The sequence below is a fragment of the Sclerotinia sclerotiorum genome, genomic scaffold (assembly GCF_000146945.2).
Source record: "Sclerotinia sclerotiorum 1980 UF-70 scaffold_3 genomic scaffold, whole genome shotgun sequence".
Classification (NCBI taxonomy): Eukaryota; Fungi; Ascomycota; class Leotiomycetes; order Helotiales; family Sclerotiniaceae; genus Sclerotinia; species Sclerotinia sclerotiorum.
The window spans coordinates 543,112-567,399 of NW_001820833.1; the positions used below are offsets into that span (position 1 = coordinate 543,112).

The 24,288-nt window shown below is 41.8% G+C and overlaps 12 protein-coding genes across 12 annotated transcripts; 5 read left to right on the plus strand and 7 right to left on the minus strand.

Moving 5' to 3' along the window:
* Nucleotides 1-61: 61 nt before the first annotated feature.
* On the plus strand, nucleotides 62-268 carry SS1G_02307 (predicted protein; the record flags this gene model as incomplete). The annotated part of the gene is made up of 1 exon (XM_001596041.1): nucleotides 62-268. The coding sequence occupies one exon, from the start codon at nucleotides 62-64 to the stop codon at nucleotides 266-268; it is 207 nt and encodes a 68-aa protein (XP_001596091.1).
* A 660-nt stretch (nucleotides 269-928) lies between these two features.
* On the minus strand, nucleotides 929-2,822 carry SS1G_02308 (hypothetical protein; the record flags this gene model as incomplete). Its single annotated transcript, XM_001596042.1, has 6 exons — nucleotides 929-1,037; nucleotides 1,240-1,456; nucleotides 1,522-2,193; nucleotides 2,257-2,509; nucleotides 2,579-2,604; nucleotides 2,774-2,822. 6 exons carry the CDS (start codon nucleotides 2,820-2,822, stop codon nucleotides 929-931), a joined length of 1,326 nt encoding a protein of 441 aa, XP_001596092.1.
* A 1,370-nt stretch (nucleotides 2,823-4,192) lies between these two features.
* Nucleotides 4,193-4,684, minus strand: SS1G_02309 (hypothetical protein; the record flags this gene model as incomplete). The annotated part of the gene is made up of 1 exon (XM_001596043.1): nucleotides 4,193-4,684. One exon carries the CDS (start codon nucleotides 4,682-4,684, stop codon nucleotides 4,193-4,195), a length of 492 nt encoding a protein of 163 aa, XP_001596093.1.
* Nucleotides 4,685-5,021: 337 nt separating this feature from the next.
* On the minus strand, nucleotides 5,022-6,467 carry SS1G_02310 (hypothetical protein; the record flags this gene model as incomplete). Its single annotated transcript, XM_001596044.1, has 2 exons — nucleotides 5,022-6,238; nucleotides 6,413-6,467. 2 exons carry the CDS (start codon nucleotides 6,465-6,467, stop codon nucleotides 5,022-5,024), a joined length of 1,272 nt encoding a protein of 423 aa, XP_001596094.1.
* A 908-nt stretch (nucleotides 6,468-7,375) lies between these two features.
* SS1G_02311 (hypothetical protein) lies at nucleotides 7,376-9,191 on the plus strand (the record flags this gene model as incomplete). The annotated part of the gene is made up of 8 exons (XM_001596045.1): nucleotides 7,376-7,415; nucleotides 7,833-7,950; nucleotides 7,998-8,164; nucleotides 8,222-8,402; nucleotides 8,451-8,599; nucleotides 8,652-8,760; nucleotides 8,810-8,949; nucleotides 9,001-9,191. The coding sequence occupies 8 exons, from the start codon at nucleotides 7,376-7,378 to the stop codon at nucleotides 9,189-9,191; spliced, it is 1,095 nt and encodes a 364-aa protein (XP_001596095.1).
* A 296-nt stretch (nucleotides 9,192-9,487) lies between these two features.
* Nucleotides 9,488-9,874, plus strand: SS1G_02312 (hypothetical protein; the record flags this gene model as incomplete). The annotated part of the gene is made up of 1 exon (XM_001596046.1): nucleotides 9,488-9,874. The coding sequence occupies one exon, from the start codon at nucleotides 9,488-9,490 to the stop codon at nucleotides 9,872-9,874; it is 387 nt and encodes a 128-aa protein (XP_001596096.1).
* Nucleotides 9,875-10,423: 549 nt separating this feature from the next.
* On the minus strand, nucleotides 10,424-11,720 carry SS1G_02313 (hypothetical protein; the record flags this gene model as incomplete). The annotated part of the gene is made up of 4 exons (XM_001596047.1): nucleotides 10,424-10,648; nucleotides 10,993-11,058; nucleotides 11,117-11,304; nucleotides 11,603-11,720. 4 exons carry the CDS (start codon nucleotides 11,718-11,720, stop codon nucleotides 10,424-10,426), a joined length of 597 nt encoding a protein of 198 aa, XP_001596097.1.
* A 2,488-nt stretch (nucleotides 11,721-14,208) lies between these two features.
* On the minus strand, nucleotides 14,209-15,006 carry SS1G_02314 (hypothetical protein; the record flags this gene model as incomplete). Its single annotated transcript, XM_001596048.1, has 1 exon — nucleotides 14,209-15,006. The coding sequence occupies one exon, from the start codon at nucleotides 15,004-15,006 to the stop codon at nucleotides 14,209-14,211; it is 798 nt and encodes a 265-aa protein (XP_001596098.1).
* Nucleotides 15,007-19,232: 4,226 nt separating this feature from the next.
* SS1G_02315 (hypothetical protein) lies at nucleotides 19,233-19,745 on the plus strand (the record flags this gene model as incomplete). Its single annotated transcript, XM_001596049.1, has 2 exons — nucleotides 19,233-19,264; nucleotides 19,310-19,745. 2 exons carry the CDS (start codon nucleotides 19,233-19,235, stop codon nucleotides 19,743-19,745), a joined length of 468 nt encoding a protein of 155 aa, XP_001596099.1.
* Nucleotides 19,746-20,180: 435 nt separating this feature from the next.
* SS1G_02316 (predicted protein) lies at nucleotides 20,181-20,910 on the plus strand (the record flags this gene model as incomplete). Its single annotated transcript, XM_001596050.1, has 2 exons — nucleotides 20,181-20,187; nucleotides 20,339-20,910. The coding sequence occupies 2 exons, from the start codon at nucleotides 20,181-20,183 to the stop codon at nucleotides 20,908-20,910; spliced, it is 579 nt and encodes a 192-aa protein (XP_001596100.1).
* A 1,085-nt stretch (nucleotides 20,911-21,995) lies between these two features.
* SS1G_02317 (predicted protein) lies at nucleotides 21,996-22,527 on the minus strand (the record flags this gene model as incomplete). The annotated part of the gene is made up of 2 exons (XM_001596051.1): nucleotides 21,996-22,261; nucleotides 22,350-22,527. 2 exons carry the CDS (start codon nucleotides 22,525-22,527, stop codon nucleotides 21,996-21,998), a joined length of 444 nt encoding a protein of 147 aa, XP_001596101.1.
* Nucleotides 22,528-23,047: 520 nt separating this feature from the next.
* SS1G_02318 (predicted protein) lies at nucleotides 23,048-24,285 on the minus strand (the record flags this gene model as incomplete). The annotated part of the gene is made up of 3 exons (XM_001596052.1): nucleotides 23,048-23,297; nucleotides 23,551-23,629; nucleotides 24,216-24,285. The coding sequence occupies 3 exons, from the start codon at nucleotides 24,283-24,285 to the stop codon at nucleotides 23,048-23,050; spliced, it is 399 nt and encodes a 132-aa protein (XP_001596102.1).
* Nucleotides 24,286-24,288: the final 3 nt, after the last annotated feature.

Below are 24,288 nucleotides of genomic sequence, written 5' to 3' on the forward strand. Positions count from 1 at the left end.
GTAAGAAAAAGGGGGAGAATGTGCCGGTGGAGAGAGAAAAGAAATAGAGATTGACATGAACATGCAGAGACAGCAAGATATGGCTCAGGCGTCAGTGGGCATCAATACCAACACGCAAGAAATCGAAGCAGCGCGAGCAAAAACTGTAGCTGCGGTTGCAGCTGTGGTGGCGGCCGCGACCAAGAAGAGAAAGGAGAGGGAAATGGAAAGGTTGGTAGGGATAAGGACGTCGATGGTGGTGGATGGGTCGGGTGAGGATGGGCAGTAGAGAGGTGAAGCGGTGGGAGAGTGGGAGTAAGGGTGATGGGGGATAGGAATAAAATCTTGTTGGGATACGACACATCGGTATCTCGGAAACACCACTGAAATTATGACATTGCAGTGACTCTTTCTCAGGATGTATAGAAATAGAAGAATGAATGGATATGTAGTAGTAGTATTTTTTGGGGAATTCGATGTGATCTAGCTAATTGGCCGTCTATACGAATGCCCTCATTATTGTACATATAAACTCGTTCAAATGTTGACTTGCTCTGTTCTTTCTTTAAATCTACCTATCAAATAATACAAGAGTCAAAAATTTCATAGGGCAAACTATGTATAAAAGTAATCCATTTCTGTATTATACTTTCCTAGGTAATCTAGTATTCTCTCCTAGGTAATTTCCTGGGGAAAATATCTCTATTCTCCCAGGTTTTACGATACAGGGTGACCTTAACCCTTTCCTTGGAAGTCTGGGAAAAGTGCCAGGTTTGGACGCTCAACAGGAACAAAAAAAAGAATGTGATTCAGCAGCATAAAATAAATAATAACAGAAACATAAACGCGTATCTATAGCTCATAAACAAATTTCCATGTTCCTTCCCTCTTCCCTCTCTTCTTTCTTGGCCCTTATCGGAGATCCAACTGTTAACCGCATAATCACCTATTATTTGGAATGGAACCACGCCTCAGCAGATATAAGAGACCAAGCCTCCTGCATCGCTCTCGCAACCCGCGAAACCGCTTCATTCCGTGGAATACGGCGATTGAGCGGGCTGGGACCTTTGCCGATTTGTGTTAGCATGTCAGTCATGAAGCCTTGTAGACTATCCATTGCTCCGTCGGTTATTTCTAAATCGGGGAAGATGAAAGTCAGTATCTTTCCGTTGGACCTGAGTGGGCATGCACTTACGAAAATGAACAATTATCCTACAGCTGTGCAGCTTGATCCCGCGCTTCAGCCCCTCAGATTCCCACTCTTCTTCCGCAATGCCAGCGTGGTCAAGATCTAGCCAAATCATGTTGGTCTGCTGTGGGCACAGAAGTCTGCCACCGAGACTTGTCCAGGTGCTGGCAAGGCGCGCAGCTTTTTCGTGGCATGGTTTCAACAAGCTGTTGGACCCATCAATTTTATTTCCCCAGACGTGCTTGACAGAGGCTGCTGCAGCCGCGGCTAAAAAACCTGGTTGTCGCACTATGACTCTGGTCAGCCAATTCTCAGACCACAAGATGAGCAAGATCACGCTGCAAAGTACTTACTAGATCCTCCTACTGTCTTCCTGATCCATTTAGCACGCTTCAAATGTGCTTTATTTCCGACGAGAAGACTGCCCACTGCTCCTCCAAGCCCTTTCGTCAAGCAAAGGTTGATCGTGTCTGGGAGTGCACAGTACTGATGAAGAGTACCGGCGCCAAAAGAGACGGCTTCCCAAAGTCTGGCACCATCTAAATGAACTGCGATATTTTTGGCTTTAGCCCAATGGGAAATGCGTTTAAGCTCACGAAGTGGCATTACAATGCCACCTAGTGGAACTTCCAGATGAATGAGTTTTGTCGGACAAGTGCACGCGTCGGATCCATCTGAAATAACAGCATAGCGCTGAATGTCGTCTAAAGTCAACCAGAGACCATTAGACGGTACTACCGTCACCACCAGTGCCCCTGCCCAACTGCCAGCACCACCAGCTTCCATATGCACAAGATGGCTGCGCACATCACATAAAACAGAATATGGGGGAGTTCCAAGATGACTTCTCAGGGCTACCTGGTTTGCCATGGTGCTAGAAACCATGAACATAGTGGCCTCCCTGCCAGTCAGCTTAGCCATGTCTGCCTCAAACTCAGATGCCCCGCTGGCAGTCCAGCCATCGTTCTCTCCTGCTTGGAAGATCGCCTGAAGCATCACAGGATGTGATCCCGTACAGATATCACCTTTCAAGAGTCTCCAGTTAGTAATGGTGCTTATGAAACTCCACAAGAGAAAGTTATACTTACTCCGAAAATCAAAGCCGGCTGGGCCTGGTGACATCCAGGCAGCGCCCATGGCCGAGAACTCGGTCATTGGGAGCACGGAAACTTGTCGGGATCTCGATCCGTTCATTTTAGTTCCGGTGATAGTATTTATCTTGATGACTAGCGAGAAACAATTTTGATACAACAGTAGGTCAATTTGGAAGTTTTTGAGGTTGAATAGAAAATTTTCATTGAATAATGTGGCAATGGAGATACTTATACTTAGATTAATGTCCTAGCAAGTTAGTGGTGAGGGGAAGCAAAATGATGACATCCAATCTTAAGTCTCCAAAAAACAACATACCTTCTGATTGTGGAAGGGATACCGGACTAGGGCCTATGTTTCTACATCATTAGTATATTATTGGTAGTCAGGGATTAAACATCATCACAGAAACAAAGCTAAACAGTAGGGGGGCTCTAGGATCAAATCTCTTATCCCCCTTAATCCCCACTACCTTCACCTCTATTTTCCATTCATCATCTCGTCCAAACATACCTGATTCGTTCAGAGACGAGAAATATATAGATGTCAGGCTCAAATCCATCATTGGACAGGATAGAGTTGTAATAGATTGTTCGGTGTAACCGAAATAGGGAAGCATGAAGGGAATTGATGGGGATTATTATTAGACCTTCATTAAGGGATTATTGGTAGTTGTTGGTGGCGACTGATAGCAATTGATTGAACGTCTTTTGTTATTAAAGAATTGGTCCCGACAGTTTGGTAGATACGATCACACTATTATATGCGTGCGTATTGATTGGTGGGGCATGGTATTGATCCTTTAGAGCAGGGGTAATTTTCTGTCAAGTTGGGTGTATATTATCCGATTTGTCCGGTGTGCGCCTGGCGCTGATATCTACTAGGGGTTCAGATACTTTCATTTGCATTTCAGCGAGTAGGAATTGCATCTCATCTATCTCCGTCTTGACCAAGGTGGCTGGCTGCATTGATCCACACGTGATTCAAGTCGCATCCATGGATCAGCTGGTGTCCGTATATGGTACACACCTCCGGGAGAACTATTTGCTGACGAAATTTCTTCAATTTATGAAGTATACAAACAATTCCCGTTGCGTTATTCTTGAGGCCTTTGCTCATTATTGTAAGAGAGTGAAGATTGGGTGAGAAACTTAGGATTGGCCTTCTACAATCCAAAAACAAACAACAAAACTCCAAAGGGAATTTGTAGATCTAGAGGGCTAAAGGCGATAAGGGAGAATAAGTAGATAACTAACTATATAATTACAATATAGTTCAGGCTGTTTCGACCGCTGCATTCAGTGGGCTGCCAGGCTGCGTCGCTGTTTTACGCAGCCTCGTAGCCTCGCAGCTTCAGGCACACGCTAATGACATCGTTCGCGTGCATCAACGCGAACCTCCACCCCACCAAAATCATGGTACTCATCCATCACTATTTTCCGTTTCCCATTCTCAACATCAACATTCCACTAAGTAATTAAGAGGGAGCCAAAAGTGGCTGTATTGATGTTATCTAAACCGTGGCCTTCCCATGTCTTATAAAGCTTTAGGTCTGATAAATGAAAAGTTTAGGAAGAGAGTTTTCCCAAGGTACAAAGGCAAACTAGCTCCCCAAAAACACTCTCCCATGGGATGTTAGGGTCGATCCAGGTGCAATATTCTACAGGACTAGGAAATATGCGAGCTATACCTCTTCAGAAGCAGATGTACTATATGATCCATAGTAAGAAGATAGCCAAAGAAAATTTCGAATTTGTCCATCTGCCCTTTCAGCTATTCAAGTTTTATACCAAGAGTTTGCTAAGATTCACATCGGGTAGTATTATCATACATTTTTGTCCAGGTAAAAGACCCTCTTTCTATAACATCGCCATTGTAACCTTGTTCGAGTTATTGTAAAAGTATTGTTATTTGATTTAATTGGTGAAAAAATTAAGCAAGCTCGTATTTGAACTCTTTTACAATCTCAGCTCCAAGTTCGAGCAGGTGATTCAAGGAATGCCGACTCGTCACGATATAGCGACTCAGCCATGCCACTTTCATTGTCTCTGGTCCAAAGATCTTATCTCCTCTACGCCTGGGAGACCAGGAAACCGCAACATTATCTCTATTCATCAATTCGGGACATCGCTCTAACATCTCCTTCCCCGGGTCCTCCGTGAGCAATACCCCACTACGATCTGGTGACACGTATTGGACCATGCTGTAATATTGAGCACCGTTTTGGAAAGGTGTAGCCATAGCCCTGAACCTATCAGCCTCATTTGGGCCAAGGGCAAAAAGCATCTGTAGTGCGAAATAGTCGATACCGTACGTCAAACGAGCTAAGCTGGAGACCATGTAACCTGGAGGTCGGGCATTGTTCTCAATTAGGTATGCCGATGGCTTGTGGATTCTTCTTGTGCCTATTGGAACAAGTTGCATAATTCCCGTCGATGAGCTGCGGCGGAACTCTACTGTCGAGTCACGTACGCGGCCCTCGCAGTGAAAGACGCCCGATTTGAAGCCTTGCCTGACGATACTGGCGTGGATCTGCTCTCGTATTATCGATTGCTCCTCAGCCGGCAAACGGGTCGTGCTTACAACTGTGTGAACGAAGTGAATGACTTCAATTCAATTACTACTGTAATAAAGAACTAAGCGAACGCGAAAGAGACTAGCTCTTTTAGTAAGTCTATATAAGACTTACTACTTTCAATATGTAGCTAGCTCTTTAGACAGAATACAATTAGACATACAGGACCTACGTAATCCGTGGGTGCTACGTCTTCCGTATCCTTCTCGTACCAACAACAACCTGGGTCTCGAGAAAGTCAGAGGCGGACTCCACCGACCCCATGTCGCCAGGGCTGGGGTAGTCATCTCCAATCTCCGAGAACACAATTTGGCCATCCAAGAGCACAAAGTTAGCATCAAACTCCGGCCCCGAGATATACGGCTCGACGACACAGCTGGTATTAACTGCAGTACCCACATGACGACTGCATGCTTTCGCAACCGCATTTATGAGCATGGCCTCGTTATCAACGCGGCTTACGCACTCGCTGCCCCAACCTGTGCATGGCTTCACAATGAGAGGAAATCTCAGCGGCTGAAGTGTGACATCTGCAATACGACTGCGAACTTGCTCAACGGTCGCACACTCGAAGCTCTCGGAAATACTAGGCTCGAGTTTGCGGGTAAGGAACTTGTCACCGGCAATATCGTAGGCATCTGCTGGATTTGTGGCAAGGCCCAGCTCCCCGGCTGCTCTGGCCACAGCCGCAAGGTGAGCGTCGCTCACGGTCGAGATACCGTGAAAAGATTTTCCATAGCTGCGAATACTGCGGATTAATCGTTCTGGAAGTGTTTCATCGGGAGTAATGTCGACAGGTACGAATGCCTCACGATATTCGGACCATTGGGAGTCCTGCAACCAGTGACACTCGCTATCGAAGATTACCAGTGCGATACCGAGAGCCCGCGCTGCCTGCCACATCTCAATGCTACTTTCAGCATCTGGCCTGCCTTGCACAAACGCTAGACGCTTGACTGATAGTGGTGCAGGCGAGACCCAGTCAAACGAGAGACGGTTGACAAACTCGGCTTCTAGTTCTTGCAGCTGTATTTGGGCGTCCTTGGTTTTGCGAGCTCGAACACAAACCCCTCCAACAGCGCTGTAGCACAGGGTGAAAATATCCACCGATTCCAAACTGGAGGAGATAGACTGCACATACTGGAGTGGCGAAGAAAAGCTCCGAGCTGAGTCAACTAATATACATCCTTTCATGCGCATGACGAGTGCATCACTGCGGCTGATGTACCCGTCTACTGCTGGAGCCAAAAGTTTGAATGCCAAACAAGTATCAGTGTCTCCTCCCACCAAAGAAAGCAGAGCATCCGTAAAGAACGCGAAGACCTCCGGAGCCCTTTCGATATCCACTCGATGAATTTCGCCCCCGTCTTGATCAGGATGATATTTGAATAGGCGAATAATCTCTTGAGTTGGGGAAGGAAGCTTGTGAGCCGACAAAGTAGACACTCGCTGGAACAGCAGGTTTATTGCGCTCCCATTGAACAGCAACTGAGGACTCACCGACCAAGTACAGTGAAAGTTCGCTACAAATTGTCAGCTTGGGAAGTATCGCTACAGATTATTCTTTGGGTTTGTACCTGTTTGGCCGCCTCGGTCCACGATGAGACCATGAATTTTAGTCATATCGCTCATGTTAAAATGCGCGGTGTGGTAAGAGAATTGGAAGCTTATCGTAAGGTTGCTTTAACAGTAACATGGATGGATTTCAGGTGTATATATTTCTTCTGCATGGTGCTTGCCTCATGTGCCTCTCCCTAGATATACAAGCGGCGATCCTTACCTTGAATCTGCAGCTATATTTACTATCAGAGAGCGATTGGATGCAGATCTATGTACGACTCTCGGATATTCGGAATATTATACCGGGATCTCACCCTCCTTTTTTGAATCGGGGAGAGACGACAGGGGTAGGGTGGGGTGGAGAGGTTTGGTGGGGGTGAGATTCACATGTTCACTCACTCCCAGAGGGCACCGCAGGACTTTGAACTGCACGCAGCTTGCAATTGCAAATGCAAATTAGGTTCTGATATTGCTGGGATCACCAGGGGTACTACTCAAATAGATTTGTATACAAAGGAAAGACAGAAAGCAGTTAAATGATTGATCCTCGATTCACTGATTGATTGATTGATTGATATCTGTATACAAGGTCTAACTATGTATATAGTGTTTGAGTAAGGCAAATTCTGCCATTTAGCGGCACACATTGCCTATCTATCTAGGATTCACATCTGTGCTTGAAGTGCACATTCCCTCAATACTACGCTTCGCGTTTAATATTGTCGCCGAATTGTACCAACAATTGTGCTTCGCCAAACAACATATATTTAAGCCAAAGTATACCCATTATCCACTATAGTCTATAAATGAGTTCCAACAGTTACGAATTTGGAAAAAGTGGAATTGATCAAATGAACCTAGAACAGATTGCCCTGATCAATTTTTCAGACAGCCCTTGAATATACAAGCGTACAATATTTGCTGATAACATATACGATAATGGTATGGAACGTTCAGTCGACAACACTGCAAAATAAATCATGAATCAGGCTCGCCGAACGATATGCATGGGTCAGGCGAGTTGGTGTCAGAAATATTCCCTGTGTTACTAGGATCAATCGCCACTATCGATGGTGAGCGAGCCTGGAATGATCACAACCAATTATTGGGCTCTAACCATCTATATATACAAGGGTTCTTGTTGGTATCTACCTCTAGTTTGTCCGTCCTGCATAATCAGTGCATAAGCTGCCTTTATAGGCAACAGTCCTATACCGAATGAAGCTCACCGAGAGTTGTTTGATCATATCCCGGTTTACATCATATCTTTTACACTACCTTCTTCTTATAGCCTCTGTATGTATAAGGTTTGACCGTGGCTAGTGCCGGCTAAATGGTGCTTCAACCACAAACTCCTTACTTTACCTTCCCCTCCGTCTTCGGATCGATATCTTGTCGCTTCCAGAGCATGTTTACTTACTCATCTATACCCTAAAGTATATACTTGGAAGTATATGAGTTCTAAACGACAGCAATCCGTCCAAAATCGTTGTATCCAAGGAAAGATGCAACAAAATGATGATGAGAAGCAAGCTATGAGTGGACCTGTCTACCAGTATGTACCAAACTATCCATCTCACCATTCGTGCATCTAACGTTGAGGAGACCGGCAGAAACTGCATCAGGATCATTCGAAAGACGCAATGCCACCGAAGGGGAGATTCTAAGTTATCGCCACATCCCCGACCAAGTGCATACTGCAGTATGGATAGCCGTCTTGGTCGGTGCGCTCGAACGCTTCGCTTTTTTTTGCATTACTGCACCTTGGCGTGAGTAGATGAGCAGATTGAAGGAAAGAAGTTCTGGACTAACTCCATCCTCTACAGAAAATTATCTTCAGAATCAGCGCGAGGATCATGCAAACCCAGGTGTTCTTGGGCTTGGCCAGGCCACTGCAACTAATATCTACAATGGTTATTATCTGTGGGCGGCAGTGGCTTCTACTCCGATTGGGATTCTTTCTGATGCCAAGCTGGGACGCTTCAGGACCTTGATTATCTCTCTTGTGTTAGTTTAGCCCGAGATGATTTCACGTACAAGCAACTTACTTGATAGGATCTACATATTTGGGAGCTTTGTTATGCTTTTTACCTCGCTCCCTCCTGCGCTCGACCATGATGCTGGCCTCCCGGGTATCGCAATCTCCATGGTCCTTATCGGTATTGGTGTTGCAGGAATCAAGGCAACCGTAAATGCCTTTATAGGTTCGTTGTAGTAGGGTCAAGTTGAGCTTGCTCTCATTCTCATTCGCACTAGGTGATCAGTACGACAATACCAATCTTCAAGTCATCATGACCGCTAAAGGGGAAACTGTTGTGGTTGACCCAGCCTTGACCATGCAATATATCTATAACATTTTTTACTGGTTCACACCACTACCCAGTTACTTTAAAATTTGGAGCTGACCAATATAGGACGACCAATATCGCCGCGCTATCCGTTATTCCAACTACGTTTCTTGAACGATATGTCGGCTTCTGGGCAGCTTACACTATGGGTCCCATAGCGTTGTGTATCGCTGTTGGGTTCCTATTCTTCTATCACAATTCTTTTGGTATGCGATGCCCACTCTACCCGAGTATACTTGAGCTGACAGTGATCTCAGTAAAAGCTCCAGCAGCAGGAAATGTTTTACCAGAAGCGGCTAAGGCGTTGACATACGCAGTCAAGAATAAGTTTAATCTTGAAGCTGCGGACCCCGTCTACCAACTTGAGCATTTCAACCGGCACGTCAGCTGGAGTTCAAATTTTATCGAGGAACTACGTAGTGGGATTATGGCCTGTCAAGTCTTGTGAGTGTTTTGCTTACTCTATATTCTATATGAGGAATTCGTTAACAATTCCCTTGCAGAACCGTTTTTGGAGTTTTCTACCTATGCTTCAATCAGCTCAGTAACAACTTGATATCGCAGGCGGGACAGATGGAACTTCATGGAATTCCAAATGATCTTATTAGGACCTTCAACGGCATTGCTTGTGTAATATGCGGACCCATCATACAAAAGGGGCTGTATCCTCTGTTGGAAAAATACCATATACCCTTCAAACCCGTCGCGCGCATTACAGCGGCCTTCTTAGTAATGAGCATTGCAATGGCTTACGCAGCCGTTATTCAGAAACTCATATACTCAAGCGGACCATGCTATGAGTACCCTCTGGAATGCGACGCGTCAAACAACGGCACTATTCACAACAGGGTCAACGTATTGATTCAGATACCTCTCTATTTTATTCTCGCCGTCGCCGAAATTCTCGGCTTTGTCTCGGCGCTTGAGTACTCGTATTCGAAAGCCCCGAAGGAGATGAAAGCGATCGTACAGGCCTTCACGCAATTGATGTCTGGGTTGGGTGCTGCGCTTGGTATTGCGTTAACGCCCGCTGCCGTAAATCCCCAATTGATTTGGCTGTATACAGCGCTCGCTACTGTTATGGCTGCAACGGCCTTGTGCTGCTGGTGGTGCTTTCGGAAATATGATTAATTAGACGCGAAACTAGAGAGATTAAGCGAGGAGGTCTGCGTGCGCAAAGACCAGAAGTTCTTACCTAGCACCAGCCCCACTGCCATGATCCGATTAGTATGTTTATAAGAAGGCTTATCACGCCGACTTAATCCTCTTATTTCCGCCTATCGAAGCTGAAATGGTCAGGGCCACCCTTGCGAATTACCGGGGGTCTCTGAATCCTTATTATATTTAGCCTAATACCAGCCGCTTCGGTTGATAGGGTGGCCGGTGGCGCATTTCAGTCGAAATCTACCAAATGTTGGGGATTGTGCCGTGCCGAGTCATTTAGTAATAGCGTGGGGGTTTTGGGGTTTCCACAATCTTACATAGCGCCCAGCCTTCGTGCCCTCTTCATACACCAGCATTCTACAACGGATAATTTGCATAAAGGCGCCACGTAATAATAGATCCACACAGGGGCCAGGCAAAGGTCTCAGTTCTTTGCGGCACAGTACCGACAGCTTGGTACCGAATCGCATTTCATTTCTTCGAAGTGGCAAAAAACCCTAGCTCGTCATTTCATATTCACCTACTTAATTCATTACTTGTTCTCCAATTCATTTGCCGACCAGAAGTAGGTTCGTCCAGAAAGAGTAACAGTGCAGGTTTAGCAGCTAGTTCGACACCGATAGTCAATAATTTTCGTTGCTCCACATTCAATCCTTCTCCTAAAACACCAACAACAGCTTCCGAGAAATCTTCCATATTCAACATCTTGATAACATCTTCTACGAAATCGAAATTTTCTTTCTGAAGGATTAGTGATTGAAGTTAAAAAGTCACCTGTAGTTTGGCGACTATATTCAGTCAGTAAGATTCCAGCAGATTCATGCATTCATGTGTACTTACTTTGGACATTCCAAACCCATATCCACAAAATATTGTCTGGCTTGGTCGCAAGGTCCGAAATAAACCTGACGACCTTCATAAAGTACAACAGCTTTATCAAACTCATCATAAATCTGTTGACTAGCTTGATAAATTACAACCCAATGAGCTGAACCACAAAGATTTGCAGTCATCCTTAAGGACTTGGTAAACTAATTTTTAGGTCAATGATGAACCAGAATTCATTGCAGCACGATTTGACTTACCTCCAAAGCAGTTGCTGCATCCAAACCACGAGTAGAATTATCCCATGCAGCAATTGGAAGATCCAGCTAATGCCATCTCAGCAATGCTAACACGTTTTCTCTCACCTCCAGATACAGCTCGTACGAAATCGTTACCGACTTTTGTGTTGTACGTATGAGATAATCCAAAGACGGCCATAACTACTTTAGTCATATGTTTTGCCCAAGATTTACGAGTTGTTCCATCAACAAGTCTTTGTTGAGGTGTTCGTACACTTGCAGCGAATTCTAAAGTTTCTCCAACCGTCAAGTGAGGGAAATGCTTGTCAACCTCTTGATTGATTGATTGATTGATTAAATTAACGTCTACACTGAGTCTATGACTATCTAAGACGGCTAGGAGCTTTGTAGGCTTCTAACAATACTACATAGGGGGTAGCTGGCCTTATTCGACCGTAGCTAATACAGGTTGGGGAGATTGAAAGCCTCAATCTTCTAATGTTTGAATGGGGAAAGTGAAAACTAATACTAGGGAACCAAGCCCGCCTTACAGATACTCTCGTATTCAAATAAGAGGAATAACAAATGAAATGTAATGAAATTTGACGTTGGAGTGATTGCCCAAATTGACCAAATTGACCAAATTGACCAAATTGACCAACTTGACCAAATTGACTAGAATTGATCAAGTCAATCACAATCTTCCGGTCCATCCTCTTCTTCTCCGCCTTCTTCCTCTTCTTCTTCATGCATTCTATTGAGGTGCCATGATCTGGTGGCTATTCTCGTCGTCTCGATAAATTCGAGGGTCTTGATGATTCCTGCTTTAGTGTAAAGCAGATATTTCATAATAGATCGGATTGTAAAATTATCCTTATTGAGGGTTTTCTTTGTTATTTTATATAAAGGATAATTGAGTAGAAGATAATCAGAAGATTCCTTTCTTTTACATTTATAATTGTCATTAGAGGAGATTCCGAATCGTTTCAAATAAGATTTCAAGTATCTGTGTCCAATTTTGAGTTGGAACAGAGCACAGATTGTGCTTCTTTTGATGTTTCCTGGAATTCTGATTTTTGAGCTGATCTTCCAAGGGTAGTTTCTTGAATATGTTGACGATGATTGATGAAAATTGTTAGTGTTAAGGATAGCTATCCAGTTCTCTGATTTCATTCTTTTTATATCCATTCCAATGAAGGCATAATTGGTTTCGTAAGATGAGGATGGTATTTTGATCGCCTCTTTTGTAAGAGAATCAGCTAGTTCATTTCCTTGTATAGATGTATATCCAGGGACCCAATTGAGAGAGATTTCAGCTCCTTTATTTTGAATAACTTCTGCAGCTTTTATAGCTTTGATTTAGCATAATTGATCAGGTAAATCGGAGAGGGTTTTCAATCGGAATAATCCTGCTTGATTATCTGAGTATATCTTGAACTTGTTTCCTGATTGGGCTATTGAATTTGTATATTCGATTGCTTTAGCAATTTTTAAGAGTTCTCTATTATAGACAAATTGATTTATATTTATATTGATAATCTTTTGATATAAAATTCGGTTATTTAATAAAATAACCACTATCCCGATTTCAATCCTTATTTTTTTTAAAGTGGATAAGATATCGGTGTATATTGTAATAATATTTTTGCATCTATATTTGAAAGCTAGATTGTAGATCATTACAGTTTCTTCTTTTCCTAATTTGCTGATATTGACTTTATATAGAACTTCTTTCTTTCAAGAAGGAAAGTAGAAATGATGGATTCCTTCTAAAGTAAGAGGATCGAAGTCTTTCTGAATTGAATTTTTGATCTTTTCGAGTTGAGTAAGTTTTAATTGCTTTCTTTGAGGGATTGCAACTACATTTTGATTCTCCTTTTCTGTAGCCAGCTTTGTAGCTACTAAATTGATAGGATGAGAAAGCGAGATTTTCAATAATCTAAATGTGTATTGTTTGATTCCAGTATTTAGTTGTACTTCTGAAGAGCACAATGTGGCTTCTATTTTCATTGGTTTTATTGGTGAGGGTTTGAATACTTCTAGGATTTTTCGAAGAGCGAGGTTTTGCAAGGATTGAAGGATTTTCTTGAATTGGTTTTGCCCTTTCCATCATAAAATTGAACTGTAATCAGTTATATTGGTGATGTATATTATATAGAGTTGTTTCATTGCCTTGGGACTATGGCCTTTTTCAGAACTAGTAAGTTTAATTATTCGGTAGAATGAGGTTTTAGCCTGAGTAGCTCGGATTGTGATATATTGTTTGAAACTGAGGCTAGGGTCGAACCATATATCTAGCCATCTGACTAATGTTGAGGGTTGAATTATCTTCTCGTTTGGAAACTTGATTGAGGCTATCTTCGTATCTTTGGATGTAGAGAAATGTATTAGTTCCGTCTTCGCTAGATCAAATTGAATAGCATTTTCTTTGCCCAGAGCATATATCTGTTTAGTTGCTCTTTCGAGGGAGATGATGTTCTTTTTCCAGGATATTGAAAATGTTGTTAAAGCTATATCATCTATATATGAGAGATATTTGATTGAATTTGCTGGGAATAGATCTCGAATATAAATTAAGAAGAGGATTGGCGAAATAGGGCTGCCTTGGGGGATCCCGGTATTGATCGGTTTGAAGGTTTCAATTTGGCCATCGAATGAGAGCTTGAGTAGCCTTTCCTTCAAAAAAGATGAGATCCAGGCGATTAGGCTGGTTGGGAGGTTTAGGTTCTTGCAGATATCTAATAATTTGTTCATAGATACATGATCAAAGGCGCCTTTAACATCCAGGAAGAGAGTTGAGGTTTTCTTCTTGGATCTTGAATTTCTTTCGATTTCGGTAGTGAGTAAGATTGCTGTATCGATGGCTGATTTCTTTTGTCTTCCACCCATTTGAGAGTAATGAAGTAATTGCGTAGTCTCCGCTAAGTAGCTAAGCCTTTGAGCCAGAATTCTTTCACTTATTTTGCCAAGGCAATTTAGTAGGGCGATAACTCTATAAGCTTTTGGGGCCGAGTAGTCTGGTTTTGAAGGTTTCTTGAGTATCGCTCCAGTGGCTTGTTTCCAGCAAGAAGGATGGTAACCAAGGTTGATAAGATGACTGAAGAGGGTGAAGAATGCTTTTGGTATTGCTTTGTACGCTTGAATAATGATATCTTGAGTGATCCCATCGGGGCCAGGGGTCTTTCCTTTGATTTTTGCAGAGCACGCGTTTAGGAGTTCGCTCTCTGTGAGATCAGGCTATTCCCATTTCTTAGATTGTTTATAGCTTTCCCAATTGGGCGGTGGGGTGAATGAAGGAGGAGGAAATAGGGTCGATCTAAATGCAGAGCATTTTCCCTCGAAAGAATTTTCTAGTTTAGAGGGATTGGATCGAATATTCGGGATTCGTTCGGTTTGTATATCTTTTGTGTATGACATTGCCTTGAATATGGATTGGGTATCCTCTTTTTCAAGGAACTCATTCCAATGGTTTTTCTTTGCTGTTTTAATAGCTTGGAAGTAATGATTCCTGGCTGACTGGTAGATTTTCTTGAACATATCGTCTTCCGGGTAAATCTTGGCGTTCTCAAATGCATTAGAGAGTCGTTTTCGAAGGGCTTTCAGCTCTGGGGACCACCAGGGTTTAGCTCTTTTTGTGGACTTGATTCTCGGTATACTGGTTTCAGCCGAATAAGTGATTATTCGGGTGAATTCTTTTGCAGCTTCATCCAATACTTGTATGTATTGGCTCTTGTCGAGAAGGGAATCAAGAGAGTTGGACTCTGAGGTAGCGATGTTAAGGTATTCACTCGAATTTAAGGTGGTTGATGTCGATATTTTCGATTTGAGGGTATTCGCGAATTTTTCCCAATCCGCAAGTTTTGTATTGAATCTTGCTGGCTGAGCTATATTCGTTGTACGGGATAAAGTGCCCTTTACTTCAAAGAGAATGCTTAAGTGATCTGATCCAAGATCCGGGAGGACTTGCCAATCAGTGATATAGGGAGATACTGAATCTGTGGCTAAAGTAAGGTCTAAGACACTTGGATTTGTCATATTTGTTCGATAAAAGGTGCTCGTGCCTGGTTCGTTAAATAGAATGAGATTGTGATCCTCAAACCATTCGGTGAGTAGGTCGGCATTTGAGCTTTTGTTAGAGAAGGGGTCCCACCAAGGGTGATGGGAGTTGAAATCTCCTACGAGGATGGTGTGATGAGTAAGCAGTGATAATATTATATTTGCAAATCTATGAGTCTTTTATAATATATCCAGTGAGACTACAAATATAAGTAAGAGTAACCAATTCTTACCATGCTTTCCCAGATACAAGATGTCAGTCTCAATATCCTTTAAGAAGGTTGCCCCCAGGCAAAAACAACCTTTCTACACCTATTATCCTATTTGCTCCCTAAGCCTACCCGGTATCTCCATTGCTAATTGCCTTGTACCCTATTGTAGACCGATATACACATCCATCCTCTCGAGCTGTATAGACAGTGTCATTGTCGCTGCCATTATATGCTACACCTCGCGACTTGTGCACCGTTTCGCATTACCTTGCCGGATCTCTCCTACACAATAAGGCCGACCGTATCTTGCAAGCTTTGCTGTATCTTAATCCCTAGCCAAGCAATTAAAAATATAATGTTTCCAACTCACTAATCAAAGCATAATCTACAAAATCTATTTCTCTAATATATAATTTGTAATCGATAATACAAAGGGTTGAGAATATATTAGATATATATTTTATAAAATAGTTTTTGCCAAAGCTCATCTATTGCTATGATGTCTGCCGAATGCTTCGCAGAAGAATGAATCTTGCTAAAAGCATCTCCCTCGTTCGAGAGTTCCTTTGTCGCTATGATATCGCTCTTGTACATTCGTAAAGCAAAATGCCAAAAGCATCCCTTCATCCCTAATTCACCTATACTTCCGTTGGCCTCAATAAGACTTTACCACAACCTTTATACATTCTCGATTACTCCCCTTAACCATCTATAAACTTCCAATCCGGTATACCCACAGATTGTACGCATTGTTGGATTGTGAAAATTCTATATGCTAACGCCCCAGAGGTGCCCTATCAATCACCAGCACAACGCTTTCCTTCTCAGGCTCTGCTCCCATATAGATTCGTAAAGATAGTCTGCTTTGAAATGCTCCTTAATGCAATTCTCAGGCTCTACATCCTACTACAGATTCATAAAGATGGTTCCGCTTCGAAATCCATCGTTGTTTCGTTGATTGTCGGGTAGTTTTCATCTCCGTTCGACTGATAGTCCTCTGTTCCGGGCCAAATTCACGATACCTTCACTCCCAGTACCGCTCCTTTTTAAAGCACGACCTTTGCCCAGCTTCAGCCTGATTCAATCTTGGCTCTGTAAGAAAAATTACAGGTTCGTAGGATGCACCACGTACAGGTGTTGAATCATCGCATCCCAATTGCTTTCATTATGGATATATATATTGTCAAGACAACCTGCTCTTTTAATCAATACTCGAAAGTTCTGCATTTCCTCAATCTTGTAATATTGAGGCACTGAAAATACCCAACCTTTTGTAGGCTGCTGTCCACCGCATTCCTTGATCGCATGCTCGATGGCGAACTTCAAGAAGTCTTCTGGGATCTGTTCTACAGATCTCAGGTTGAGGTCATTCGCTGCTTCAACTAGAGCAGCATAAGCATAACCATAGCTTTCGGGATCTGGTAGAAGAACAATCTTCACTCCAAATACAGGTTTTTGACGACGGTTTGGTTTAACATAACCAAATGCTACGGGTTTGGCTGGTTCACTATTATTGGGTTCTGTTGACCTCCTGGGATCTTGGCAGCATATGCATATATATTGCATGATACATATAAGGAGCAAACAAAACTCAACTTTTAATTCATTCTTTCCTTTTTGGTATACTGTTTGTTTGCTTTCAATATTTTGATTTCAAAGCACTTTAATTCCGAAGGCCGGATACCCAACCTATTCCTTCATTTTTTGAATATATGCTCGCAGCTTAACTGCTTAGCTAGAGAATCAATCAATTCAATCTGATGCTCTTTCTAGTCTCAAGAAACCCAACAGGTTCGTATATAATGTTTGTTGGCGCTTGAGAAACAAGAGATAGGGTACCTGCTTGCGCTCCAGGATAGTTTCCGATTTCTCTGCAATCTTCGCCGCCTTCGATACTATAGGCCATGCGAAGACTTCCAGTGCCTAAATCGATATAGATATACTTTACTGGGCCTTTAGTTTGTTTTGAGCGATGTATACCAGAGTTAATAATCATTTTAAAATATTGATGTATGAAATTGATAGTGTATCGAAGAATTAAATAGATATTAAAAGGGAGATGCTATTTGATGTATATATCGAAATTGAATATATCGAATCACATCTTAGAGCAACTCTGGGCATACGCTGTTCAGCTCCCTTTATATTTTAGAATATAAATCCGTAATGCTATGCAGGAATATTTATTTTATGGAAATTATCGATTACTATTTTGAATTTACATTTTCTAAAAGATTTCACCCATCCAATCAATTGAAGTTAATAAACCTATACTATACATTCTCAAGCTTCTATCACCAAAAACGTATTTTTGGTATTAATGCCTTGTCCAGCAATTAATTAAACTATCAAATCCCTTTCGAATATCCTTCCAGAGATACTTGATTAATACCCAGCGATATTGTCTCCACCTTATAATATACAACCTTCCTGATCATTTCCTTTCCAAAACAGACTTATGAATTCACATTGCAGGAGAACCTCCACTCATCAAAAATACTTTTCCCGATCGAAACTGAAATAGATCTGGGGCTTCGTCCTCGATTTGAAATATGCTAGACATAGACTTGCACAACCAATAATGCCATAATCAAGTAAATATTCTTCGATAGTGACTATCGTATTCGATAAGAAGTATAGTTCCAACTAAAGTAGTTTCCAGGCTTTCCAAAGCAACCACAGTAACTTGACAATCCCCTGATATTCTGAAGTAATTAGGTAATGTTTCCAATAGAATACCAAACCTATATTAAGGATTGAATCAGTTATTTTTGTATAGATAAAAAGGATTTTCAATTATATATAATTATTTTCTTATTGATATTACTAATTATAATAGTACTATTATAGCTTCTACTAATATTGGAATATGTGTAGCTATCCTTTCCTACAAATAGTGCAAGAGGCATTGGGATTGCGAAGATAGGGAGTTTATATGAGGTGGGTAGATATGAGGTGGGTAGATATGAGGCCCCAGATAATACTAGGGTGGAGGTAGAATGATACATTCTGCGTATATCGGGATAGCAGGGAAGCAGTTGAAAACAAAAATAGCTCAGGGTGCAAACAATCTAATATTGGAAAATGATAACAAGAAAAAAGAGAGAATACAATGAAGGATAAAGTGAGACAGATAAAATTATAGTATTATGAGATGAGAAAAGTATACACCTCTTATAAATCTGTTTGATTGTTGGAATCTTTCAAATTAATAATCTTTCTTCACTTCTTTTGCCCAAGAATAAACAACAATACTGATCAAGGCCAGATATATTATTGGGTTTATTGAGACTAGAAAGAGCATCAGATTGAATTGATTGATTCTCTAGCTAAGCAGTTAAGCTGCGAGTATATATTCAAAAAATGAAGGAATCAGGTTGGGTATTCAGCCTTCGGAATTAAAGTGCTTTGAAATCAAAATATTGAAAGCAAACAAACAGTATACCAAAAAGGAAAGAATGAATTAAAAGTTGAGTTTTGTTTGCTCCTTATATGTATCATGCAATATATATGCATATGCTACCAAGATCCCAGGAGGTCAACACTTATCCTCCAATCCTGAATCCGACAGTTCGAGCATCTACTTATGATTCGGTTAATCAATTCCTTGGTCTGGAGCAGTATCTACTTCCAAACCCAGCTATTTCAGCACTATATACTACGGATGCCAGCGAATCCGGTCGTCTTGAACGACATATCCATCCATTAAATAGTCTCAGTAAGGTCTATATCCAGCAAGAAGGCGATACAGTTCGAGATTTTTTCCAAAATATCGCTTTTCCCGTTTCCCTTGCTTGGGGCGGAGCATTTTTCCAGGAAAGATCAGAGTCAGGTACTCCAGGTCCAACACATCACAAAAAAACCGTGGACCAATTATATTCATAGACGGTAGCTGGATCGATAAAGAGTGAAAGATACGAAGTGATAGGAGAGTTGAAACAACATAATGTAATTAAGCCTGATGAATAGAATGGGGGGAAAGAGAAAAGCAATATGACTCAACGACTTGGAAAGGAGATCAGAGGGTAAGTTCCAAGTTCTACAAAGAAGAAGATAACTAATATCAAAAGTTACGCTTATCTCTATGATTGCCCGCAAGTGTTTGTCTATGATAGTGTTCACCTTCTAATAGTTCAATTCCATGCGAAAAATAAAGAGGGCATTAGATCAGTTAATTGTACGATCGACGTTTGTTGTGTACCGCGATCATCAGCGGATCCAAATATGTGTACAGCAAGGTACGGACTGTATCGGCTTGTGTGGCGGGGTTGGATGCGATTAATAGCCACCAAAGCAGAGAACCCTGCAGTCTCGCTTGGTGGTTTCACTCGGGAGTTCGAGTATTGGTCGGGGCGGCCATTCTGGAGAGATGAAGTAGACCGTCATAAAGAACTCAATCATCCAGGTGGATATTATCAGATGTTTGATATTGCGAGTAATCAATGGTACTGGAATGATGGGAATGGAAACTTCATGGCTTTGGATACTGTTCCATTATCGATTTGATTGTTACACGATGCTTGGTCACTGCCGGGAAGTTGCATATTTGTGTAGTAGTGGAGGATGTTTAAGTATTATAAGTTCTGCTCTTTCAAAAATCATACTTTTTTCTCTCTTACATCTTTCACACTCAATCAAAAATTATCCAGTCTCTACAATGAACAATATCATCCCCGGTCCTCCTCCACCCCCGCCTGGAGGTTATCCACCCCTACGTCCACTGCCGCCTCAACCCCCATCTGCACTTGGAGGTCCTCCGCCTCCACCCCCACCTGGAGGTTATCCACCTTTATCTCTGTCGCCTCTATCTTCACGTGCACCCTCTAATCCACCCTATAATTCAACTCTTAATTTTGAGCCCCATGAGATCAGTGGCCCTTTGGTAAGATACTAAATATCAAATTTTAACAAATTATGAACTAATTTAAAAAGAAATTCTATATGGGTCGTAGGCATATCACTGCAACTAGTTCCGATCGAATCGATCCAAATCGAACAGTTTATCGACTAAAAATCCATAAACCATCTATCTTCGACTATATTTCAAATCCGACTATTCGTTACAATAATTCAATATCTCGTCGGGTTTTTCCCATCAGTCAAAGCTATCTACCCTGAATGGTTTCTACCTTCAACTGTTATCTTGAAAAAGCGAAAGCTTGATTGGGATGATGAGTTCGAAACAGAAAAGCGTATATATCACCATTTGAAGCCTCTTCAAGGAACCTTTATCCCGAAGTTCTATGGAGAGGCAATCTATGACGGATCTCCTGCTTTGGTTCTCTCAAAGATCTGTGGGCAAAGACTTCACGATATCGATTTTGATACACGACCGGAAGCTGACGATCCTATTTTCGAGGCGAAAGTAGAAGAAGCTTTCAAGGCATTAACCGAGTATGGAGTAATTCACGGAGACTCTGAACTGCATAATATCTTCGAAGTTGAAGATCGAGTAATGATCATTGATTTTGAACAGGCTGAATTGGGAAGCAAGATATGGGAAGGGAGTACTAATAAAGGTAATGTAGGATATCTTATGCGAGAATTCCAGCGAGCTCGTGGAGGAACCGAGTTCATTTTGGCAGAATGCGAGTGTGTAATGAAGGAATCAATTGAACAGGCTAAATGCAAAAGCCAAGATGATTTATATGTGGAGATTTGTGCAGATTAGTTCATGTAATTAGGAAGAGAGGTAATAAAATCTTTCTTAGAATGAAAAGTGAGATATTGTTTCTTTGGACAACTTTGGAGATACTTGGATATGACAAAAAATGCGTTTATACTCCGAAAAACGTAACTTTAGATATATCACTTTTTGAGTTTCGTAGAATACTGCACCTGTATTGCGGCTAGAGTTCTATGCAGAAGGGCATAATGGATCTCCTCCCAGGAGCATCCGCTCTCCTTCATTCTGAGTATCGTCTCGTGTTCTTTTGGTTCCCAACGAACGCGCTTCCCCTTAGCCCGCAATCTTGCTGGTTGTACTCTGGAATGTAGAATGCTATGAGGGGGCGGGGTCTGCGCAACTTCGACAATGTCAAATGCTTCGGAAAGAATAGGGAGATGAAGATGCTCTGGAACATCTTGTAATCGAAACTCGAGCTTGTAGATTGTATCATTTCTGATCTTAGTACACTTAAGAAATCCTTGAAAGGGCCATTCTTGATATTCGATAGTTGATGCTAGCTTTGCAAGAGAGGGACTTTATGTAGATGATGGTGAATAGTAGTGATTGCCATCGTTGGTTGCTGGTGAATGCCCACCAAAGTTCGATATGGAGGAGTCGATCATGGTAAATGAAGTAGTGAAGGATGGACCGATGATAAGAAGTGGCTAGAGATGACCTTCTGTATCATTATTTCGGGATGAGGTTTGCTCGTTGTCGATAGGAAGTGATCGAGTTCTTCGCTGTTTTGCAGATTGTGTATTATCGTCACTCTCATTATCTCTGTTAATCTCAGTTTCGGATAGATATCGCTGCTTTCTGCATCCCTATTGTTTATTAATTTTCCCCTCCTTTATCGATCCTATAACTATATCCCTGTGTTGCTGAAGGAAGTATAGTGAAGATTCATGCTCAAGCTCCTCAGGGTCACTGTAGCTAGAACCGCTTTGGTCTGGATCGCGAATAATCAAAGGATGCGATGACTCGATTGAATAGTCCATAGAAGGAGAATAAGAGCCATCTATTGAGAGATTCTCTTGTTTATCTGAATTTGATTTGTTATCTTCCAATATTAGAGTATTTATATATAGTCAGAAGATTGCTTTATTATCATAATCAAGAATATCTATACTTTGAATATCATAATCCTTTTGTAATCCTTTTATCAAGGTTTTTTGATACAAATAAGGATCAAGGACTGTTCCAATTGATGAAGAATCGTCATCATATATTCTTGGCGAAGCTATCTTATCCTCCCAAATTTTGTTTTCCAAGCTTGAATCCTCTCCTGTATTCATTTGTGATATGCTATATGATGTAGGGAGATCGATATTGTAGTCATTATCGACAATGTTTTCTATATTATTATTCTTTGTATAAAAAAACGTTAACCATTATTAACAAGGAAAAAGAATATCTTAGGATCTTATTTTGGGCATACATACCTTGAAGTTCTGAGCCTGAAACATTATCATCATTTGATCTCTGAGTATCATCAAATAATCTTCGATCTGGTACAGTATGCTGCTCCTCGACGGGAAAGCTATGCTTCTGGGTGGTTGCCCTCCTGGAACACGGAGCAGTGGGCATATAGGTATAATAAATGGGTTCAAAAGAAGTCATTTTGAGAGTATAAAAGCGATTGATAGTATTTTGGAAGCTCTCTGCTCTCTCTAAATAATACAAGTAAATCGAACTGCTTTGATGAGTGCTCTGATGAGGAATAAAGAAAAAGGAAGCAGGAATAAAGGGAAACAAAGAATTCAAATATATTTCTCCTACAAACAGAATACCCACTAGAATGTACTCTCTACAATTTTCCGCGAGCGCTCCTTATCTCATACACTCGCTCATCCTAGCTAGCGACTCTTAGCTCTCCAGCGTGCGAGTCATAACCGGCAGATAGCCCCATTGCAAAAATGACTATAGCTCTAAGCGAACCACATTCCGGCAGAAGGATCAAGTATATCGTGTCCATAATCTACTTCTATTTCCTACCACGCCTCTTGTAATCACCAATATACAGTTTAAATGCTTGCAGCGTCTGGCCGTCTGTTTGAAGTCCACAATAGACTGCAGGGTCTATGATAACGATCAGTCTATCTCATCATAAATCAGCCCAAGTCAAAGCATATACCGCATATCACTCGTCTTGTAATACGGAAAGCTTGCCCGAATTCTTTTGCTTTACGCTGAAGCGATTCGCAACACAGCTGAGCAACCAAGCAGGTACATCATTATTGTGGGGCATTTTTGCGATTGGGCAATGCATGGTGAGGGGCCAGGAAAGACCGAGACAAGCCCACTTGTCACTAGTGCTATCAAGAGTATAGTCGAGGGGGATGCAATGGGTAAGAAGGTAAATTGGACTTTGTCGTGGGCCTCGGCGTGTACTTTGGCTCGTGCTATTAAAATTGTTTGGTTGATTGCCATTCCGAGAAATCAATATTTGTCGAATTCGTAATCGTAGCTTGATTCTGATAGCTGGGAGAGCTGCTCTCTACAAGCTTTCGCGCACTCTCAATATACAAACACCTCGGTCCCGACACAGACCCCCTCGCACAAGACGTATCCTTAACGTCACCAAACTAATATCATTAACCTTATATTCTCAATATAGAATACGCTTATCTTGTAGATTCCCACTCCATATATTCACAATTGACCAATCTCGGTGTTATTTCGCGATCATCGATAACAGAGTATATATTTCCAATATCCTCTTCTAATCTGTTCAGTATATAAATAGAACCTTCTCTTTATAGAAACAAGACTATACAGCTTCAGATAATCATATATCCATTCTGATGCCAATACAATATCCTATCAATAGTAGGATATTGAGCTGATGATCCTTTCTAGCTCAATATGAGGTCTATCCTTCTGATATGACCACAGCCCCGAATAGAGCTTGTTCCGAGGTCATACGATCTGTCCCTTGTAGATACCCATGAAGCGACCCAGGCCTCGAACCGCCAGCGTTTCGTCGTCGATACTCAGGAGATTGCAGTGTATAGTAAATGTAGGCTGCTCTCATCACAAATCAGCCCCAGTCAAAGACAGACTACATACATCATCATTTCGCCATGCAGAAACTTACTACGATCCTTCCCTCAGCACGTAAGCTATCCCTAGTGTAATGACCCAGCAGGAGTACCCCATATCACAGCGAGGCATTTTTGCAATTAGCTACAAATCGAAATCGAGATTTGTGATTTGAGAGAGGCAATGCTGTCGAAAGTTTCAGCTGCGACGAGACCGATGTAAGGGGAGATTGGAGGTGGTCGGTGTAGGAAGACACCTCAGCTTACGGACATCTCCCGTATAGCTGAGCCCGAACGATCTTCCCTTTGCAGAATGAGACCCCGTAGCGTAGATCATGCT